This window comes from Vombatus ursinus, unplaced genomic scaffold (assembly GCF_900497805.2).
Source record: "Vombatus ursinus unplaced genomic scaffold, bare-nosed wombat genome assembly UNPS02014870.1, whole genome shotgun sequence".
NCBI lineage: Eukaryota > Metazoa > Chordata > Mammalia > Diprotodontia > Vombatidae > Vombatus > Vombatus ursinus.
This window is the reverse complement of record NW_020954648.1, coordinates 737,823-757,826: the sequence shown is the minus strand read 5'-3', so window position 1 is coordinate 757,826 and position 20,004 is coordinate 737,823. Positions and strand designations below refer to the sequence as shown.

General features: G+C 37.5%; 1 protein-coding gene across 2 annotated transcripts in view; it reads right to left on the bottom strand.

Moving 5' to 3' along the window:
* MKLN1 (muskelin 1) overlaps positions 1–20,004 on the bottom strand; it is a 227,549-nt gene that overhangs the window by 146,087 nt on the left and 61,458 nt on the right. For both annotated transcript variants that reach the window (XM_027842258.1, XM_027842259.1), the window contains one exon: positions 3,510–3,619. In XM_027842258.1, coding sequence (XP_027698059.1) covers positions 3,510–3,619 — 110 coding nt within the window. The remainder of the gene's footprint in view (positions 1–3,509; positions 3,620–20,004) is intronic.

Sequence of the window (20,004 nt, the reverse complement as noted above, 5' to 3'; positions counted from 1 at the left end):
TCAATTCATCCAACCTGGCATTTCACAAGATGTACTCGCATGTAAGTTAAACAAATAAAAGTGACAATATACAGCCTTGTACTCCTTTTCCAATCTTAAACCAATCAGTTGTTCCATGTTCAGTTCTAAATGTTGCTTCTTGTTCCACGTGCAGGTTCCTCCTCAGGAGAAAAGTAAGATGATCTGGTACTATCATCTCTCTGAAGACTTGCCAAATTTGGTGTGATCCACAGTCAAAGACTTTAGTGTAGTCAATGAGGCAGTAAATGCATTTCAGGACCTCCCTTGTTTCTCCAAAATCCAGTGAATGTTGGCAATCTGGTCTCCAGTTCCCCCACCTCTTTGAAAACTAGCCTGCTCCTCGGGTAATTCTTAGTTCACATAATGCTGAAGCCTACCTTGCACAACTTTAAGCATAACTTTGCCGGAGTGTGAAATGAGCCTACACAAGTATTTATTGAACAGCTACTCTACAGTTGGCACTAAACTAAGGAACACAGGACACATAAAAAATATATATATCCTCAAGGAACTTAACAGTCTAATGGAGGGGACAAAACTTATATAAACAGAGAACAATGCATGGTAAGTATATTATTCAGTTGTTTTCAGTTGTGTCCAACTCTTTATGACCGCACTTGGAGTTTTCTCAGCAGAGATACTAGTTAAGTTTGCCATTTCCTTCTCCAACTCATCTAACAGATGAGGAACCTGAGGCAAACAGGGTTAAGTGCCTTGCCCAGGGTCACAGTCAGTAAATGTCTGAGGCCAAATTTGAACTCAGATCTTCCTAAATCCAGACCCAAAGCTCTATCCACAGTGCCACCTAGTTGCCTAATAAGCATATTAATCAAGTCCTAAACTGCAGGTCATCAAGAATCAAAATATACAGAGCCAAAAAAGTGACCTGCTTTAGGAGACAACAAAAAATTCTACAGGTAAAAGCTTATAGGAAAAAATGCTATGCTTCCCCATCCCTTATAAATAACATTTTTCAACCTAGGAATTATATATCAGCCTTGACTTTTCAGGCACTCTTATGAATATGCCACAAGGAAAACAAGCATATTAGTGACTGGCTCAAGGCTACAAAGCAAGTTAAGGGCAAATTTACAATTCAAATATACTACCAATGAATTTCCTTTCCAGTTAACTAAGTCACACTTCAAGTGACCGTTATAAGAAGTACCCTGGAATATCTGAATACAGAAGTTAATTGTTGTTGTTTGTTCTTTATTTTCAAAGAGGATCAATGACAACACAGGTTGATGTCTTAACTCATGTGTGAACTGGATATAAGTGAGGTAGAGTTGCAGAAAGCCATCAGTCTCACTTCTTCCAGAGTCACTGAATCAGTCCAGTGGCAAGACATAAGTCAGGTTGAATGGCAATGGCCCAGGATGCAGCAGATGACCTTGACATCTTCAATGTCTGATCAAGTGCCGAGCACTCCACAGTGCCTACTTCAGCCTCCTTCATGGCCACTGGCACAAACTGTTCTCATCTGCCCACTCCACTGAGGAAAGTCTTCACATGCTTGGGGTAGATATCTCACTAACTCACTAACAAGTCTGAGGCCCATCTGAGATGGTTTACCAAGGGGTAACTGCTGCACATGTTACAGCTTGAAGTCACAGATAAAAGCTGAGTGCCACCTAAAGTGGATGAGCAGCTCTGCAAAGGACTCAGCAAGCTCTTACACTGGAGATGCTAGTCCTCCTTGAACACTCCATATAACCCATGCGTACAGTAGAACCCTCTAACGTGATTATTTCTTAAACTCTTATTGCCATAGGCAAAATTGATATAAAGGAGAGCTACACACTTAACTGAAAAAGATTTATTTCTATCGTCATACAGACCTAAGCACAGATTATTTCCTTTACTGAGTAAACAGAAGGTCATAAGGGAAGCAAGGTCTACAAGAATATAAAACATATATCTATATGTGTATGTATATATACATATATGTGTATGTATATATCTATATACACACACACACACACACACACACACACACACACATATACTGACTTCCCTAGGACCTATCAATCTGGATCTCAGAAAAGAAAGGTGGTTTAGTTTTTAATGGTTAAATATTATTGGGTTGGCAAACAAACCAGGTAGGGAGGTCTGAGTGCAGAAGGAAACAGGAAATCAAATCTCCAGAAACTGTACTGAATATTGATCTTAATGTAACAATGTAACTAGGGCATATTTGATTATTTTTATTGAGGGGGGAAAGAGATCTTTTCCTTTCTGTTGGGGTATTGAATAGCAGCTATTGAAAGACTGGACAAAATAGCTTTAAGAAAACCTAGTACATATGAAAATTCTATTAAGTTAAAAAAATAAACAATTATTTTGTACTTTTAAAATATTAACTTTATAAAAAATGGGTAACTAGGTAGACGGAGCACTGGGCTTGGAGTCAAGAAGTCCTGAGTTCAAATCCAGTGGCAGATACTTACTAGCTTTGTGACTCTAAGCAAGTCACTTAACTTCTGTCAGCCTCAGTTTCCTCATTTGTAAAAGGTATAATAATAGTGCCTACTTCCCAGGGATTTTTTTAAAGATAAAAATGGTATAATATTGAGAAAGTGCTCTGTAACTTTAAAGCATTATATAAATATTATTGTTATTATTATCCTGTACTACATCTGAATGTTTATATATCATTTGCCATGGTAGGAAAGGAGAGTAAAGAAGAGGGAAGCTAAAGTGTTAGAAGCAGTGTCAAATGAGGTCCAATAAGAAATAAAAATAAAGTATTTCCAAATTATAATATATTACATGACATAACAAGATATAATATATAATAATGATTCTATTTAATAAAATAAAAGCCTAACCTTTCAGAGTACCAGTTCAGTACTATGTAAAAACCACCTTCTCCCAATTTGAGCCATGTATAAGTGTTGTTCATTTTATCTGCCCCTTCAGACTCCTCACCCCGGAACACATGCTATGCCATCCTCCTTCTCCCACTGGTGAGTTCTGCCTGGGGTCTTCATTTTTGGAAGGGACCAAGGCCACCCAAACTTCATTCCCTAATCAGCTCGGCTTCAGACTTTCTAGACATCAATACTATCCCTGTTCCATACCCACTCCCTATTTTTCTATTCCCTTTTGAAAATTGTATTCCCTCCTTAGAATGTAAGCTCTTAGAGGGCAGAGGTTATCTTTTTCTTATTTGTATTCTCAATATTTAGTACAGTACCTGGAACGTAGTAGGAGCTTGAGAAATGTTTACTGACTAGTAATTCTACTTTGTACCATATTGCTTCTCAAGAACAACAAGCTTATACATTTTGTATTAAATACATTTTTCTAGAATCAATATATATTTTATATCCTGTTAGAGTTAGATGGTTTGGTAATGATAATAGTAGTCTTCTGGGTAAATCTTCAGGGTCAAATGTATATAATTCTCAATAAATATTTCTTTATTGACCAGTAACTTACAGGGCTTTGGAAATGCAATAAAAGGGTTTTAAATTAAGTCCTACCTTGCTATACCAGTTGAGACAGGGTTGCACAACATCGGGATCATCAATGCCATTAAGTTCAACATACCAGATGCTAAAGTTAAAGCTGGGTCCCCAGGACAAGAGAGGAACTTAAGAGAAAGGAAGAGAGAAGGAAACATTTTAAAATGTGTACATTCCAAATAGAATACTACCAAATAACAAAAAAGGCTAACAGTATGGGAAATGCAGGAGTAACCTAAGATCTAGAGAACTGTTTATGGAAACCTTCTCCAATGATATATAGATCAGAAAGTGGATCACACTCAACCTATGACTAAGTAAATCAATCCTAGGGAGCTGCATAGGACACAGAGAGGTGCAGTGTCCTGTCTGACTGACAAGGCTGACAGAGCTAGTGTCTCAGCAGGAATCTGAGTCCAGATTTCCTGGACTCAATGAACCCAGAACACGCTTTACTCTAGCACTCTACTACGCAGACCTTACACTAAAAACCTAACAGTTAAGTTCAAGGAAAGATACATTTAACCAAGTGTTTTAGTGTTCTTTTGCATTTGAATTATAAAATGAACACTGTATGAAAGTCTAAGTAAAATGATCGCACCAATACAAACATGACAAGCAAAGGATCCGTAAAAGAAACATAGGTAGTCTTAATAAATGACAAATACATAAGCCTACAATGCCTTGTTCAACAGCACAAGGTGCTGATTTTTGTTAAACATCAATTAAAGTTACAAGGATAAATACACATTAACTTTAAATATTTAACCTATTTCATCATTTGTGCTTACAGTAGATTTAGGAACAGGTTGTATAAAAAACATACTCTAAGTCACCTGTTTGGGTATTAGACCACATCTTCCCTCAGAATGTTAAAGTCTGCTTCACAAAAATCTACTCAATCTAGAATGTACATCAGAGATGTACAGAGAGAAGAATGATATCGGAGAGAGCCCTGAACTTCAAGTCAGGAAACATGGGTTCTTTCTTACATCTGTGCCTTCCTCTCTCATTGCAAGTTAACATGAAGACAGTATAGGCCTTCATTAACATCCACCCGAACTAGTAAAATATCCTTTAGGTAGATTTTCCTACAGCTCTACTCTTCCTGCTCTAATCCAAACCTCACACTGTTGCCAAATTAATCTTGCCTACAATTATGTCTTATTACATTATCTCTCTGCCTGGGGACCTTCCTTGGCATCTCAATGCCCTCCAAACTCCCTTTCTAACTTTAAATCAACAAATCAATTGGCCCTCCAATCAATAAGCTTTATTTTTTTTTTAAATTTCATTTCCCTTATGAAGGTAATTTTGGTATAAAATTGAGAGACAAAAGTTTTCCCAAAGATCACTAGATAAAATGACCTAAGAACTTCCTTGTCACCAAAGTAGGATTCTATAGGCTGACTTTTTTTCTTCTGTTTCCTAATCTTCCTAGCCAATTGCTTGACTTTTTAACTCTTTGTTAAAGTAGGGCTCTGCTTCCAGTGTGGACAGTGTACTGTCCCAAGCTTCAAGAATTTTGTGCAACTGATTTTTTTTAAGGTCCTAAAAAGTTCATCCTTTCGCAACCTACAGGTTTCTAGAAATGCAGAACATTAAGGATGATGGGTAATAATGTATGGACTTAAATTCAATGAACATTCTAAAAACACTTACTATGAAGATAGACAGGATTATAGGTGCCTGGGAATGCAAAGAAAAATAAGATATGTGCCCTGCCCTTGAGGAGTTCATGATCTAGTATGAGAGAATAGCTATGTAAATGAATATAATATAAATTAGTTGTTGTTCAGTCTTTTTTAAATTTTATTTTATGCATTTTTTCCAATTTATTTATTTTTAGTTTTCAACATTTACTTCCACAAGATTTTGAGTTCCAAATTTTCTCCCCATTCCTCCCTTCCCCCCACCCCATGACAGCCTGCATTCTGATTCCCATTTCACCCAATCTGTTCTCCCTTCTATTACCGCGCCCCCCCATCCCCTTCCCCTTCTATTTTCCTGTACGGTAAGATAGATTTCAATACCCCTTTGCCTGTGTATCTTATTTCCCAGTTGCATGCAGAAACAACTTCCAACATTCATTTCCAAACTTTAAGTTCCAAATTCTCTTCCCTCCTCCCAACCCCGTTGAGAAGACAAGCAATTTGACACAGGCCATAGATGTGTGGTCATGCAAAACACCTCCACAACAGTCATGTTGTGAAAGACTTAACTATATTTCCCTCCATCCTATCCCAGCCCCCATTTATTCTATTCTTTCCTTTGTCCCTGTCCCTCCTCAAAAGTGTTTGCTATTGGGGCAGCGAGGTGGCGCAGTAGATAGAGCACTGACCCTGGAGTCAGAAGGACCCGAGTTCAAATCCGGCCTCAGACACATAATACTTCCTACTTCCTAACTGTGTAACTGTAGGCAAGTCACTTAACCCCAATTGCCTCACTTAAAAAAAAAAAAGGGTTTGTTTTTGATCACCCCCTCCCCCAATCTTCCCTCCCTTCTATTCCTCCCTCTCTTATCCCCTTCCCCCCACTTTCCTTTAGGGTAAGATAAATTTCCATACCCAATTGGGTGTGTATATTATTCCCTCCTTAAGCCAAATCCAATGAGAGTAAAGTTCACTCATTCCCTCTCACCTCCCCCATCTTCCCCTCCACTGTAAAAGTTTTTTCGTCCCTCTTTTATGTGAGATAATTTACCCCATTCTACCCCTCTCTTTCTCCTTCTCCCAGTACAATCCTCTCTCACCCCTTAATTTTCTTTTTTAGATATCATTCCTTCATATTCAACTCATGCTGTGCCCTCTGTCTATATATATTCCCTCCAACTACATTAATAATGAGAAAGGTCTCATGAGTTACAAATATCATCTTTCCATGTAGGAACTTAAACAGTTCAACTTTAATAAGTTCCTTATGATTTCTCTTTCCTGTTTACCTTTTCATGCTTCTCTTGAGACTTGTATTTGAAAGTCAGTTTTTCTTTTTAGCTCTGGCTTCTCAAGAATACATTAAATTCCTCTACATCATTGAATATCAATTTTTTCCCCTCATTGATTACACTCAGTTTTGCTGGGTAGGTGATTCTTGGTTTTAATCCTAGCTCCTTTGACCTCTGGAATATCATATTCCAAGCCCTCTAATCCCTTAATACAGAAGCTGCTAATTCTTGTGTTATCATGATTGTGTTTCCACAATACTTGAATTGTTTCTTTCTGGCTGCTTGCAATATTTTCTCCGTGACCTGGGAACTCTGGAATTTGGCTATAATATTCCTGGGAATTTTCCTTTGGGGATCTCTTTCAGGAGGTGATTGGTGGATTCTTTCAATTTCTATTTTACTCTCTGATTCTAGAATATCAGGGCAGTTTTTCTTGATAATTTGACAGATGAGGTTTAGGCTCTTTTTTTGATCATGGCTTTCAGGTAGTCCAATAATTTTTAAGTTATCTTTCCTGGATCTATTTTCCAGGTCAGTTTTTTTTTTCCAATGAGATATTTCACATTGTCAATTTTTTTTCATTCTTTTTGTTTTGTTTTATAATTTCTTGATTTCTCATAGAGTTATTAGCTTCCATTTGTTCTATTTTAATTTTTAAGACATTACCTTCTTCAGTGAGCTTTTGGACCTCCTTTTTCTTCTGGCCAAATCTGCTTTTTAAGGCATTCTCCTCATTGGCTTTTTGGACCTCTTTTGCCATTTGGTCTAGTCTACTTTTTTAAGGTGTTATTTTCTTCAGCATTTTTTTGGGTCTCCTTTAGCAAGCAGTTGATTCATTTTTCATGATTTTCTTGCATCAGTTTCATTTCTCTTCCCAATTTTTCCTCTACTTCTCTTACTTGATTTTCAAAATCCTTTTTGAGCTCTTCCATGGCCTGAGACCACTTCCTATTTTTCTTGGGGACTTTGGATGTAGGAGCTTTCACTTTGTTGTCTTCTTCTGGTTGTATCTTCCTTGTCACCAAAGTAGGATTCTATAGTCTGACTTTTTTTCCTCTGTGTCCTAATCTTCCCAGCCAATTGCTTGACTTTTAAACTCTTTGTTCAAGTAGGGCTCTGCTTCCAGCGTTGAGGGTGTACTGTCCCAAGCTTCAAGAGTTTTGTGCAACTGTTTTCTGAGCTACTTCTAGGGACCTGTAAGTTTTCAGTTCTTCCAAGGGGGTATGTTCTAAGGAGAGGTGTTTGCAACCTCTCCTGGCCTGTGCTCTGGTCTGTGAGTGACCACAATCACTCCTTTCTGCCCTGGAAATGAGAGAAGGTTCCCTTTCCTCTGATGCCACAAGCTCTGCTATGCCAGTGCTCCTCCTCGCCCCAGCCCAGGACTGGGACCCATATCCAAGCATGGGCAAAGCAAGAGAACCCCCTCTGATCAGCTGCTCAATCACCCCACCATCTGTGGGCTGAGAGCTCCAAAAGCAGCTGTTACCGCTGTGGCCGCCACGCTGGGGCGGCACTAGGACCAGGGCTGGACCATACTCCTCTCACACCCACTGACCTTCTTAAGTTGTCTTTGGAGTTGGTGGCTTGAGAAGTCTGGAAATTACCACAGCTCCCCTTTATTCCTAAGGCCTACTTCGGGTTTGCTGGGCTCCAGTTTTTGCTGGAGCGGTCCACACTGAACTATGCTCCTCTCCCAACCTGGCGCAACACAGCTTTCCCATCGACTATCCAGGTTGTCTTGGGCTGGAAATTTGTTTCACTCTGTCTTTTTGTGGGTTCTGCTGCTTTAGAATTTGTTTTGCGTCATTTTTTACAAGTATTTGGAAGGGTTCAGGGGAAAGCTCAAGAGAGTGCCTGCTTCTACTCCATCATCTTGGCTCCACCCTTGTTGTTTGGTCACCAATAAGCTTTATTAAATAACTACTACTGTGCTGGATGCTGAGGTTAGTAAGATGAAAATGAAACAGTTTCTGACCTCAAGGAGGTTTTCTCACATTAGCTCAGAAAAGACAACATGTTTTTACAGAATATATATACAAAAGAAACATAGCAAATTGGGAAGAACCGTAGCAGCAAGGGGGTGGTGGAATCAAGAAATGTTTCAGGTTAAGGATGGTGTTTCAATTGAGTTCTGAAGGAAACAACAAATTTTAAGAGGCATAAGTGAAAAGGGAATGAATTCCAGGCACAAAAGACAGAGACAAGAGATGGCGAAAGCAGGAAGGACAGGTTAACTGGACCACAGAGAGAATAAAAAGGTCTGTATAATAACGCTGAAAACGTAGGTTGGAGTCAGGTTGTGAGATTTAAATGACACAGAGAGGAGTTTCTATTTGACACTATTTGCAATAAGGAAAAACTAGAGTCTGGGGGAAATATGATCAGATCAGGATAATCACTTTTGCATTTATGTAGAGAAGGAACTGGAGAGTGGAAGACACTTGAGGCAAGAAGCTCATTTAGGAGGCAAACACAATATTGTTAAGGCACGACGTGATAAAAGCCTGACCTAGGGTGGTAACCACATGAGTGGAGGAAAGGGATGAGGGACAGTGTGGTGGTAGAGTAGATATGACATAGCAATTGACTGAATATACTGGATTAGGGAGTAACAACTCAAGAATACCTTAATATGCTTAAATGAATTTGAGTCTAGGATCACACATTCATTAGCTCTGTATTCTTGAGGAAGTCACTTAACTTTTCTGGGTCTAAGCTTCCACATCTGTAAAATGGTAATAAACAATAAGGTGTAGTCAAAAGTCAAGAAAACTGCATTTGAATCTTTGCATTTCCTACTTACTACCAGTTGACTAGAGGTAAATCACATAACTTCTCTTGGCATTAGTTTCTTTATTTTTAACTTAAAGAAGATGAGCTGCTGGATCTTTAAGGTCCTATTCTTAACCCCAAATCCTATGAATCTTTGGATACTTAAGATAATTCTGGGTCCTCTTCTCAATCAGCTCCTATAGGTTGAGCTACCATCACTATGCAAGTGACTGCCAGAAAAATATACCCAGATCTAATCTCTCCGTAGTTCCAGTCCTTTCATCACCAACTGCCTATTAGACATTCTGAACTGAATGTCCCATTTGTTGTTCAGTCCTTTCAGTTGTGTCCAACTTCTCCTGATCCCATTTGGGTTCTCTTGGCAAAGATACTGGAGTGGTTTGGTATTTCCTTCTCCAGCTCATTTTACAGATGAGGAAACTGAGGCCAATGTGGTTAAATGATTTGCCCAGGGTCACACAGTTGATATCTGAGGCCAGATTTGAACTTGAGTCTTCCTGACTCCAGTGCTCAATCCACTACATCACTTAGCTGCCCCCAAATCTCCCACAGACATTTCAAATTTACCATGTCCAAAATAGAACTCATTATCTTTCCCTAAATCCCCTAATTTCTGTGGGAGGTATCATCATCCTTCCAAGGTTCACAACCTGGAAGTTAACATTCATTTGTCACTCTCACATTGCTCCTCCCTAGCCCATCCAATTGTTAAGATCTGTTCATTGTACCTCCATGGTATCTCTTAAATCACTTTTCTCACACCATAACTAGCCTGATTGAGGCCCTCATCACCTCTCACCTATAGTATTGCAAAAGCTTCTCAACTAGGCTCCCTGTATCCAGCCTCTTCTTTCACCAATTCATTATCCAAACAGTTATCAAAATTTATATTTCTAAAGCAATGGTTTGACCATGTCAAAGCATTCTTTCTGCTCAAAAATCAGTAGTGATTTTCTACTGCCTCTAGGATAAAATTATCCCTGTTTAGCACCTTATTTAAATTTACCTTCTGCTCCTTTACCTACTCTATGCCCCAGGTACCTAATATTCCATTTCCCATTTCTGTGTCTTTATGGCAATGGTGCCCCACAAGGTCTATTCTGATCTGTCCAGTTGCTGGTATTTTTCCCCCTATCACCTAACAAAAACTACTTTGTGGTATACCCTGTAAATATCTTTGCCCTCAAAGAACTTATGTTGTGGGGGGCAGGGGAGTGGTGTGGCACATAGGTAAGTAAGTTTAAAATATCCTAAAAATTGGGTATCTGAGGGTAAGGACCAATTTATTTGTGTCTTTACATCTCCAGTATCAGGTACATAAATGAAGCTTGTAGAATGAATGAATTGATAGTACACAGTTGGGGGTAACATGCTATATAAAATCAAGTTGTCTTATCATTATCAATAATTAATTACTAGAACTGTTGATTTCAACTATGCTTAAACATCATTTATACTTTAAAAAAAAAAAGCATCCTGAGTTTTAAAAGGGGTTATGGGCATATAAGGGTACAGCATGAATATGATCCCTCTGATAGAAAAGAAAAAGGCAATGACAGGAAAAAATGGGTCAGTTCTCTGAAGTTCACTGCAGCCTCAAGCAGGAAGCATGGAGGATGGAAAAGGTAGAAAGTGGAAAAAGTATGTAACCAATTAGGCATCTACATGCACAGCACATTTATAAATCCACTGTTTATTATTTGGAACCTGCCTGTGATGAATTTGAAAGATGGCTCATGTATTTCATCTCATTTCATAAACACAAGGTGAAACAAATGAAAAACCCAGAGAGACAGAGTTTCTGGATAATAATCAATTTATTAATTAGGCTAGCCAGCAATCAATAAATTGATGGTCAGTGGTTTCTAACACCCAATGGAGACCCTGAAAGCCTTTCCTTCCGAAAAGGAATTCTCTTGACGAATGAAAATCAACCCTGATTAATGGACACTTAATAAGAAGGTGGGCTAAAAGTTTTCAGCCCCTCCTGCTAAGAATGTGGCTTAACTGTGAGTCTTAGCAGCCTCTAGCAATCTAAACAGGGGAATCACCAGTCAGACCACTCTGGTTGGTTTTCTCCTTCATGAGCTGGATCACCTTAAACTCTAATGGAAGGGTACAAGGACAGGGGCTCCTTTCCCAGGGTTAAGGACTCCCCAGACTAGATTCTATTTATGCTCTAAACAGAAGTGAGGTCTTCTAGTTGGGTGGGTTCCACCCAAGATTCACCAGCATTTTCCTTGCGGGCTAGGAATCTCATCAATCAGTCATGTCCTTAAGAGACTGACTTTAACAAGAGCTGGGCCTTAATGAAGACATAGGAGCAAAGTCTGGATTACAGATTAATAATTGGTTATTAATAATAGTATAATAATAATTTCTCTCACAGGGTTTTATTTCATTGAACAAAAGCTAAATTACCACTTATTTTCTAATGTTTTTTAAAAAATATGACTTTTAATAGCAATTACAGTCAAGCAAGAAGCAAAACAGACAGAATAATATAGATCCCATAAATCCAAAAACACAATGATCATAACTCTGTAGAACCTGTGTGAATGGAACAAAATATTAATGAGGTGTTTGAAATTTATCAACACAGGTAGAAAATAAAGGGAAATGCCTGGATATTAGAGTCAGGAAATCAAGGTCAGCAGCTTAGAGTTGGGAGATCCTGAGTCTAAAACCTCTCTCAACCTCAGTTTCCTCATCACGAAATGGGGACATTATTTGTAGTCACCAACTTATAAAGCTGTTGTGAGGAAAACTGCTTACAAATTGCAGAGTACTATATAAACGAGTTGTTATTTCAGGCAGCAAAAGATTACTCTTGGCGCATGAATCCTCATATAATTAAGACCCAACTGTACTAAGGTGTGACACCATAATTTTGTTCATCTTATTTAAGTGTATTCTTGAAAAAATTGCTTATTAAATATAAGTTAGCAAATATAGCCCCAGGAAAGAAGATATAATTCCTTTCCTTCTTTGCAGACTTTTTCAGGGATGTGGAATATTGCATATATTGTCAGTATAGCTGATGCGCTAGTTGGATTTTCCTGAACTCCTTTCTTATCCCTCTTTCTTTTCAAATCTTTGTTACAACAGATGGTTCTCTGTGCATGATTATTAGGGAGGAACATATTTTGAAATGAAGATGACATAGAAACAAAAGAGTTCAATAAAAATAACAGAAAAGTTATTCTATCATCTAGGATTATTTCATGAGGCAAAATGAAACCGAATGCATTAGAAACAAAAAATTCGTCCATTACTTTCTAAATATCTATATTCAACTGAGTACATATGTAGGTACTTATTTCCTTTCCTTGGAGGAGTAACCCAGGTTGTATGAATTCAAGTTTTTCACTGAACATTGTGCCTTGTTTTTCCTACATTGCATACTCCAAAGAATATGCTCTTTCTTTTCCCTACTACCTATCTAACTTCAAATTAAGCGATTCTAAAAGACAAGGTTTCTCTCAATAGTAAATTATAAAGTTAATTTTCTCTGCCTAGTTTCACGATGATTTAAGGAGTTAGAAAAAAAATTTTAAAAGTATGCCCAGGGATAGCCAAATCCCTAGATAAAATGCTATATCAACAAAGATCAGAGATACCAAAACCTCAGTGCCCCAGAGGACAGCATCCTCCAAGGAAGGCTCTTACTAGCACAATGCTGGTCAATAGTCCAAATAAACTCTGCACTGAGACAGATTCCATTTTTGACACCAGCATGGTGACATGTTATTTTAAGCTGACATGCAAGACTTCACTTTACCCTTGAAACAACTTGAGCTGACAAAATAAGGCAATAAAGTCAGTGAGAGAAAAAAATACAAAAGAGAAAAGTAGTTGATCCATTTTTCCAGTATACCTGACAAGAATCCAAACTCTCCTTCTGTTTCTCCGAGGGAAACCCATCTCTAGTGTCCATGACTTGGCGCTGACCACCCTCTCTAAGATACACTGACTCCTCATCTCTGCCTCACAGAATCTCTCACTTCAAGCCACAGTTCAATTATCTTCTTCTACTCCAAGTCTTTCCTGACCCCCAACTCCTCTGCTCTCCTTTCCTACTTTGTATTTCTCTTGTATATAATTATAAACGTACACATTGTCTCTGCCAATAGAATGTACACTCCTTGAGAGCAGGGGCTGTTATATTTTTGGTACTTTTATCCTCAGCACCCAGCACAGTCCCTGGCCTACTGCAGGTGGTTTCAACGCAAATTCTGTTTTGTGCAGTCCTTTCCCCGTCCACTCAACTGCTAGTGCCTTCTCCTCAGATATTACCTTCCCCTCTCCCCTACAGTGTATGTGTATCTATCTTCTGAGTAACCAGTTAAATACATGCTGTCTCCCCAATTAGAGAGTGAGCTCCTTGACAGAACAGGCTATTTTTACCTTTCTTTATATCCCCAGTGTTTTGAATAGTGTCTGGTACACAATAAGCACTTAATAAATGCTTGCTTCCTAGTATACATTAAATTCAACACAAAAGAATGTGACATGATGTACTGAACTTCCTTTTATTCACTTCTGTGTATTTTTAATTTTTTAAATGAATTTCTCTTTCTTTTCTTTTTTTGCTTTACTGTCACTATCTAGACACAGCCATGGCTAAAAGAGCCTGTCTCATTTGACATTATACAGTTTTTTCAATTGTGTATATTTATAATATAGAGTATTAGAGTCCTCTAAGGAATATTAACACTTTTTGAGAAACCAAATAATTAGTCAGAAAACTGAGCCTAAGCTCCTTAGAAGGTTTCTTTCTTTCTTCTTTTTTTTTTTTTAAACATGGGCCTAAGGACAGTTATATTTGTCACTGCTACATTTTAACTACTGACTTTGGGAGAAACTCTGAATATATAATCATGCTGTTTGTGAAGCATCAGAAGTCTTTTCTAAGGCCACAAGCAGTATTTCAAAATCCTCTAAGGAAGGAAATTTTAAGTTGAATTCACTAAAAGTTAGCCCAACAAATATTTATTGAGTCCCTAATAGACTCATATTACTATACTATATTATCATGAGGAATAAAACATGTAAGATATATTTCTGCCCTCAGGGAGCTTACAATCTAGGTACGACAAAACAAATATGAACAAAAGCAGGGACAAAGGACAGCACATAGATCAAGTACTATACAAATGATAAAGAAAGAGATCTAAAACAGATGCCTCTGAACTTTGAAAAGATCACATTTTAAATATTTCTAAGTTTTAAAAGTGCATTTAAAATTTATGGTTTGATTTTCCATCTCCAAATACAGGTCAGTTTACTGAAGTCAAGAACACAAAGAGCATGACCAAAAGACCAAATTAGTTTTGAAGTTAAACAGATATTCAATTAGATTTAACAATTTATTGAAAGACTACTATGTATCAGGTACTGTGCTATGAACTGGGAATAAAAAGACTTAAGAAAAGTAAGCCCTGCTTTCAAAAAGTTTACTTTCTTGCAGGGAGAGGAAGATACATCCACAGATAAGTAAAAAAAGCAATACGGCTTCAGTAGGAAAGTAGGAAGTGGTACTTGAGCTGAGCCTTTTGGGAAGCTAAAGATTTCAAAAGGTAGGGTTGAGGTCTGGTTGTAGCCCACAGCATTTGGGGGTTGAGGTAAAGTTGTAGCCCAGACAGAGACAAATAGTCAGCAAGAGCCCTTTCTCTTTTATTTAAAGCAAAGAAGACTAAAGATCTGTCTCAGGATTCCAAGATTAGTTATTCCCCTTTACCCCAAATCCCTTGGATTGTCTCCTATCCTTGTCCCCTAGATTCAATTCTAGAAAGGAGTTTATTCTGTCCTAAACTATAGATTCTTCTCTGCTGGGTTCCAAGAGTAAGAGGGCCAGTCTAGGGTGTGGACCACCGTAGATCCAATTATGTGGAACTTCCTTATTAAGTTCCTACACAGGGACAAGTTGAACTGCTAGAACCTCTGGGACATGAGCTAGACCAGCCAGCTGTCTGAAGCTTGGCAGAAGGAAGTGGTGGAGGCAACAGTAAGGTGCTCTTTTTAGTGGAGGAGGAGGAAGAGAAAATCAACCACTAGGTCTTAGTCATGTGAACCTTTCCACACCTGCTACCTGCTGGGGGAGGGGGGGGTACCACAGCTGTGAAAAACTGCACCTTAATAAGCTGTACAAAGACAAAGGGGGGACAGGATTATAGGAATAGGTCATCTGATCATGGGGGAGTGGTGGTGGTGCTATTAGGAAGGCAAGCACAAATAGCATCTTTTTATTATCTGTGTTTCAGGGACTTCCACATAGATGACTAGGTAGAAGGGGGAAAGAGGATCTTCCCAAATCCCTAAGTTGTTAGTTTTCATTTCCCCTTGCCCTCTCCCACCAATTACTTTTTATTTATTTTGTATTTATCTTTTATTTGCTCATATGTATACAAGTTGCATATAGTAGAATATAAACTCCTTAAGGGCAAATGCTATTTCTGACAAAATGGTTTTCATCTTTGTAATTCTAGCATCTAGCACTGTGCCCAGCACATTGTTTAAGTGAATTGAATTAAGCACATTCCAACCAACCAGGGAATGGAGAGGGACCCATGGATGGACACACGGACAGAAACACACACATACACACACACACACACACATACACACACACACAATTTAGGGAACAGCCAATTTGGCTGGAACATAAGAGTGGGTGCAAGGGAAGAATGTGTAATCAACTTGGAAAGACAGTCTGAAATCAGATTTTGAATGATAAATATAGGCATTTATATTTTATCCTAGAAACTATAGGGAACCATTGGAGTTTACTGGGTAGCATGGTCAGATCTGAGCTTTAAGAGTATCAATTTGGTAGAGGTGACTATGGCAATCATCTAGATAAGCGTTTAAGTTAGGGCAGCTCTATTGTGACTGCACCAAAGGGGACAAATCTGAGAGTTGTTATGTGGGAACAGAATTAACAAGACTTGGCTAACAAGACTATGGGAATCAAGATAAGAGTGAAGACTTAAGGATGATTCCTAGGTTATGGCCTTGGACTCCTAGAAGAATGTGACATGATGTACTGACATGGAGAAGTCAGGACTAGGATGGTTTGAGAAGAAAGATGACGTGTTCTGGAACAGATATAGGCATTATTCAACAAAGTAATGCAGGTAAATACATTAACTACCTCCAATTTAATTACCAGTGACCATATTGTGCTCCTCATTTCTTCAAGTTTATCTTCTGTATACATTTTACTGACAGAATTTTGATGAGTTCACTGCATGTGCTTATTTCTGAATTTAATGATACATTTTCTTTTAAGTATTTCTTTAGAAACTATTATGCCCAGCACCCAGCTGGATGCTTTGGATGTTTATGACACAACTGGTGTGCTCAAGGTTATTACAACAATTTAGCGAAACAGCTTACATTTCTACAGTGCTTTAAGATTTACAAAGTACTTTCCATAAAACAGGGAAGTAGGGAAGTGGGAGTGCAAGATTATCACCCACATTTATACACGTGGCAACGGAAGACTACAGAGGGACTCAGTAATCTGTCCATGACCGTGGCGCCAAGGAGAGGAATGAGGCCAATAAGAAATGTGAAATGAGCTCAGCTTTCCTGACCACAAGGTGGCCAGCAATCTTTCCCATTGTCATATTGCCTGTCTGAAAAAGCAAGAATCACAGACCTGGAATAGTGACAAAACAATCTGAGGCAAAGTACAGTTAAGCACATGCATATATGATCTATAAAAAATAAATGTACTCTATGTATTACAGACATCCTACTAATAATATGTCCACCAATAATAATTATAATTCAAATTTGAATTTGAATCCAGGTCTTCCGATTCAATATTCAGTGCTTTTACTAAACATAAGAGCTGTTAAAAAAATTTGCCAAATTATCCTCAATTTTTGATGAGGAACAAAAACTACTCACAAAACAGATGACTTAAAACTAACATTTGCTAGACTTGTATAGAGCCTTAGTCAAATCATCACAGATTATATCACCCGTGCCAATAATGTTACCTATAGGAAGGCAAAAAAGAAAGGTTTGAGGAAAATTTGTGCTGTTCCTCTTGAATTGATCCATTCAAAGGATAAAAAAGAGGATATTAGAAACCATCAATTTTCCACAAAATATATTTATAAAAATCTATATAAAGACATTCCCTCCATCTTCTCATAAAAGAATTTCTCGTGTAATCTAAAAAGATATCCTTTCCTATAAGGATAAGGAACAAAAAGCTGACTTCATCAACATATAAAACCACCACAAATCATTTTAGTACATAAAATATGACTAAATTATTAATCCACTCATTAAACCTAAACTATAAGATTCCTGCACTACTAATGAAAAGAAATTCTCAATCTAAGAAGTCCCAGTTTCATAATTTTGCAAGCATTAGTGATTAAAGGTTCTCTCCTTGGAACTAATAAATATTTAAAATAAAAAGTATAGCAAAATTTGAATAGTTAAAAAACCGTTTTGGGTACAGCAAAGAGGACCACAAGCCTTGAAATGTTCTCTATTCATTTCACCTCTATCTTTCTGTAACTATAAACTTCAAAATAATTATTTTATATCTCCTATATGAAAGGTCTCCATTTTTGCAGAGAAAGGTTACCATTTAGTTTTTCAAAGCCTCAAAATTTGCTGATATAGGTGCTAAAGATTAAGCCCCTTAGGTAGGAGCACCTGCTCACAGCTCTTCTGTCCAAGGTCAATCAAGCCAAACAGGAGTGATAAATTAGGAACGTCTACCCTAGAGCATTGAGTATCACTGATAAAGTGGTAGGGAATTATCAAAATCTTGGTGAAATGAAATGAAGGACTATAAGGGATGTAGGGCTGCTGATTTATATGGTACACTCATGCAGGTAGAAACTTGGGCAAATAAATTTGCAATTGCCAAAAGATGTTCAAAATAGAATAAGCCAATGTTAACAAATGCAATCTAAACAAAACCCAAAAGATGATTTAGTTTAGCATAGACTCAGATCTTAGAACCAGAAGGGACTTCAAGGAATCATCTGCAACTATTTCCAGCCACTTAATGTATTATTCTGTTTTACAGAGAAATTAACAACAATGCTCCTTATCATAACACAGGTTTCCCCATGCTGGCAGCTCTGTATGATTCTGTTGAGCATATCGAATACTGGACTTGAGGTCATAAAAACTGGATCCAAGTCCAAGAGCTACTGTGCTACCAGACAAGAGCTGTAAAACAGGAATAATAATTCTTATACCAGCTACCTCACAGGTTGCTGAAAGTGTTGTGAAAAACTTAAAGGACTATCTATATATGAGTGTACTCTTATCATAATGATCATCCTCAGGATGTTTTTAGGTACCCAAAAGCTTTTTCCTATCCCTCAGAAAACATGAGGTCCCTTATCCCTCTGTACAGTAAGCTGGTATATAAACTTATTTTAATTTGGAAAGCATTAGTATAATAATAAAACTTACACAAGAATAAATATACAACTAAAAGAATCACCACATTCCAAAGCCAAATATGAATGATTTGAGACATTACATGTCACTAAGTCCCCTGCAGGAGAGCTGCTCATATTTAGAAACTGTGTTTCTTGGGACAGGCTTATTTTAAGCTGAACTACAACATTCAAAAAACAGCACAGTAGTTTAAGAAAGAAAAGCATTCCAGCAATTCTTTTTTGTTGTCAGAAACATTTTAACTATTCATCCCCAAAATGTACACTACCACTCAGGCTCACTGCATTGCCACTTTGCTGCAACAGCAAGCTGATAGACCTTAAAAAGTGGAAGATACAAAATACCTGATCAAAATGATTAAAGAAACCGAAGATAGAATATTCAGCAAAAGCACTAGCTTAAAAACAAAATGTCATTTGTGGCTCACATGCTGTCAGTTTCAGATCATTAGAGGGTTAAAAAAAAAAAACCTTTAAAAAATAACCCTAACACCCCACCTCACATTATGAAACGATTATTATACAAAGGTAGGAAAGAAAAGCGGACCAATACAGAATTCACCTAGAAAGTTGGAAGCATAACTTGCATATGCATCAAAAGGATCAACCTTGTATTCATTCTGATTGTCTTACTGGTTCCTGGTCCCTTACTATTCTTTTAAATATTGTACCAGGACAACACGTCATTGTGCACAAAATGCTAAGTCAATAAAATACTCTTTAGTTAATCAATCCAAAACACAAAGATAACTCTTCTCTTCCTGAAATTTTTCAAGAAAGAAACTAAGTAAATGCCTTTGACAATCTATGTTTTGTTTTAATCATCCTTCTCTTCAAAATGAGGTAGAAAAATGAGGAAGAATCTGCAAAGTCTAAAACAATGAGTAACAAAATATACTTAATATAAAAGCAAATATTCAAAGAGATCTTAAGTCATAAAAAGGATGCAACATAAAACCACTAAAGTTATGTAAAACACAAAGGAGCACTACAAAATTCAAAAAAATTAGCTGAACATTTAAACTTAAGACTAGAACTATAATCTAGGAGTTAAACAAACCTTGCTGTTCAGAAGCAGTTGCCTTCTAACTAAATTGGGGTAGCTACCTATTAATAAGTGGGAAGAGGGAAATAGGGTCAGAAACAACTCAAGTAGAAAAGTAATCATAATGAAAAGACAATAGTACAAATATATTAATATTTCAATACTGTTCATGGATTATAATTCTTTAGAAGAATTATAATTTTTCTGTCCTTAAGTCTTTGAAGCTATTATTCTTAGTCAACAGGTTTATCAACACAATGAAGGAAACATGTCCACAGTATCCTATGA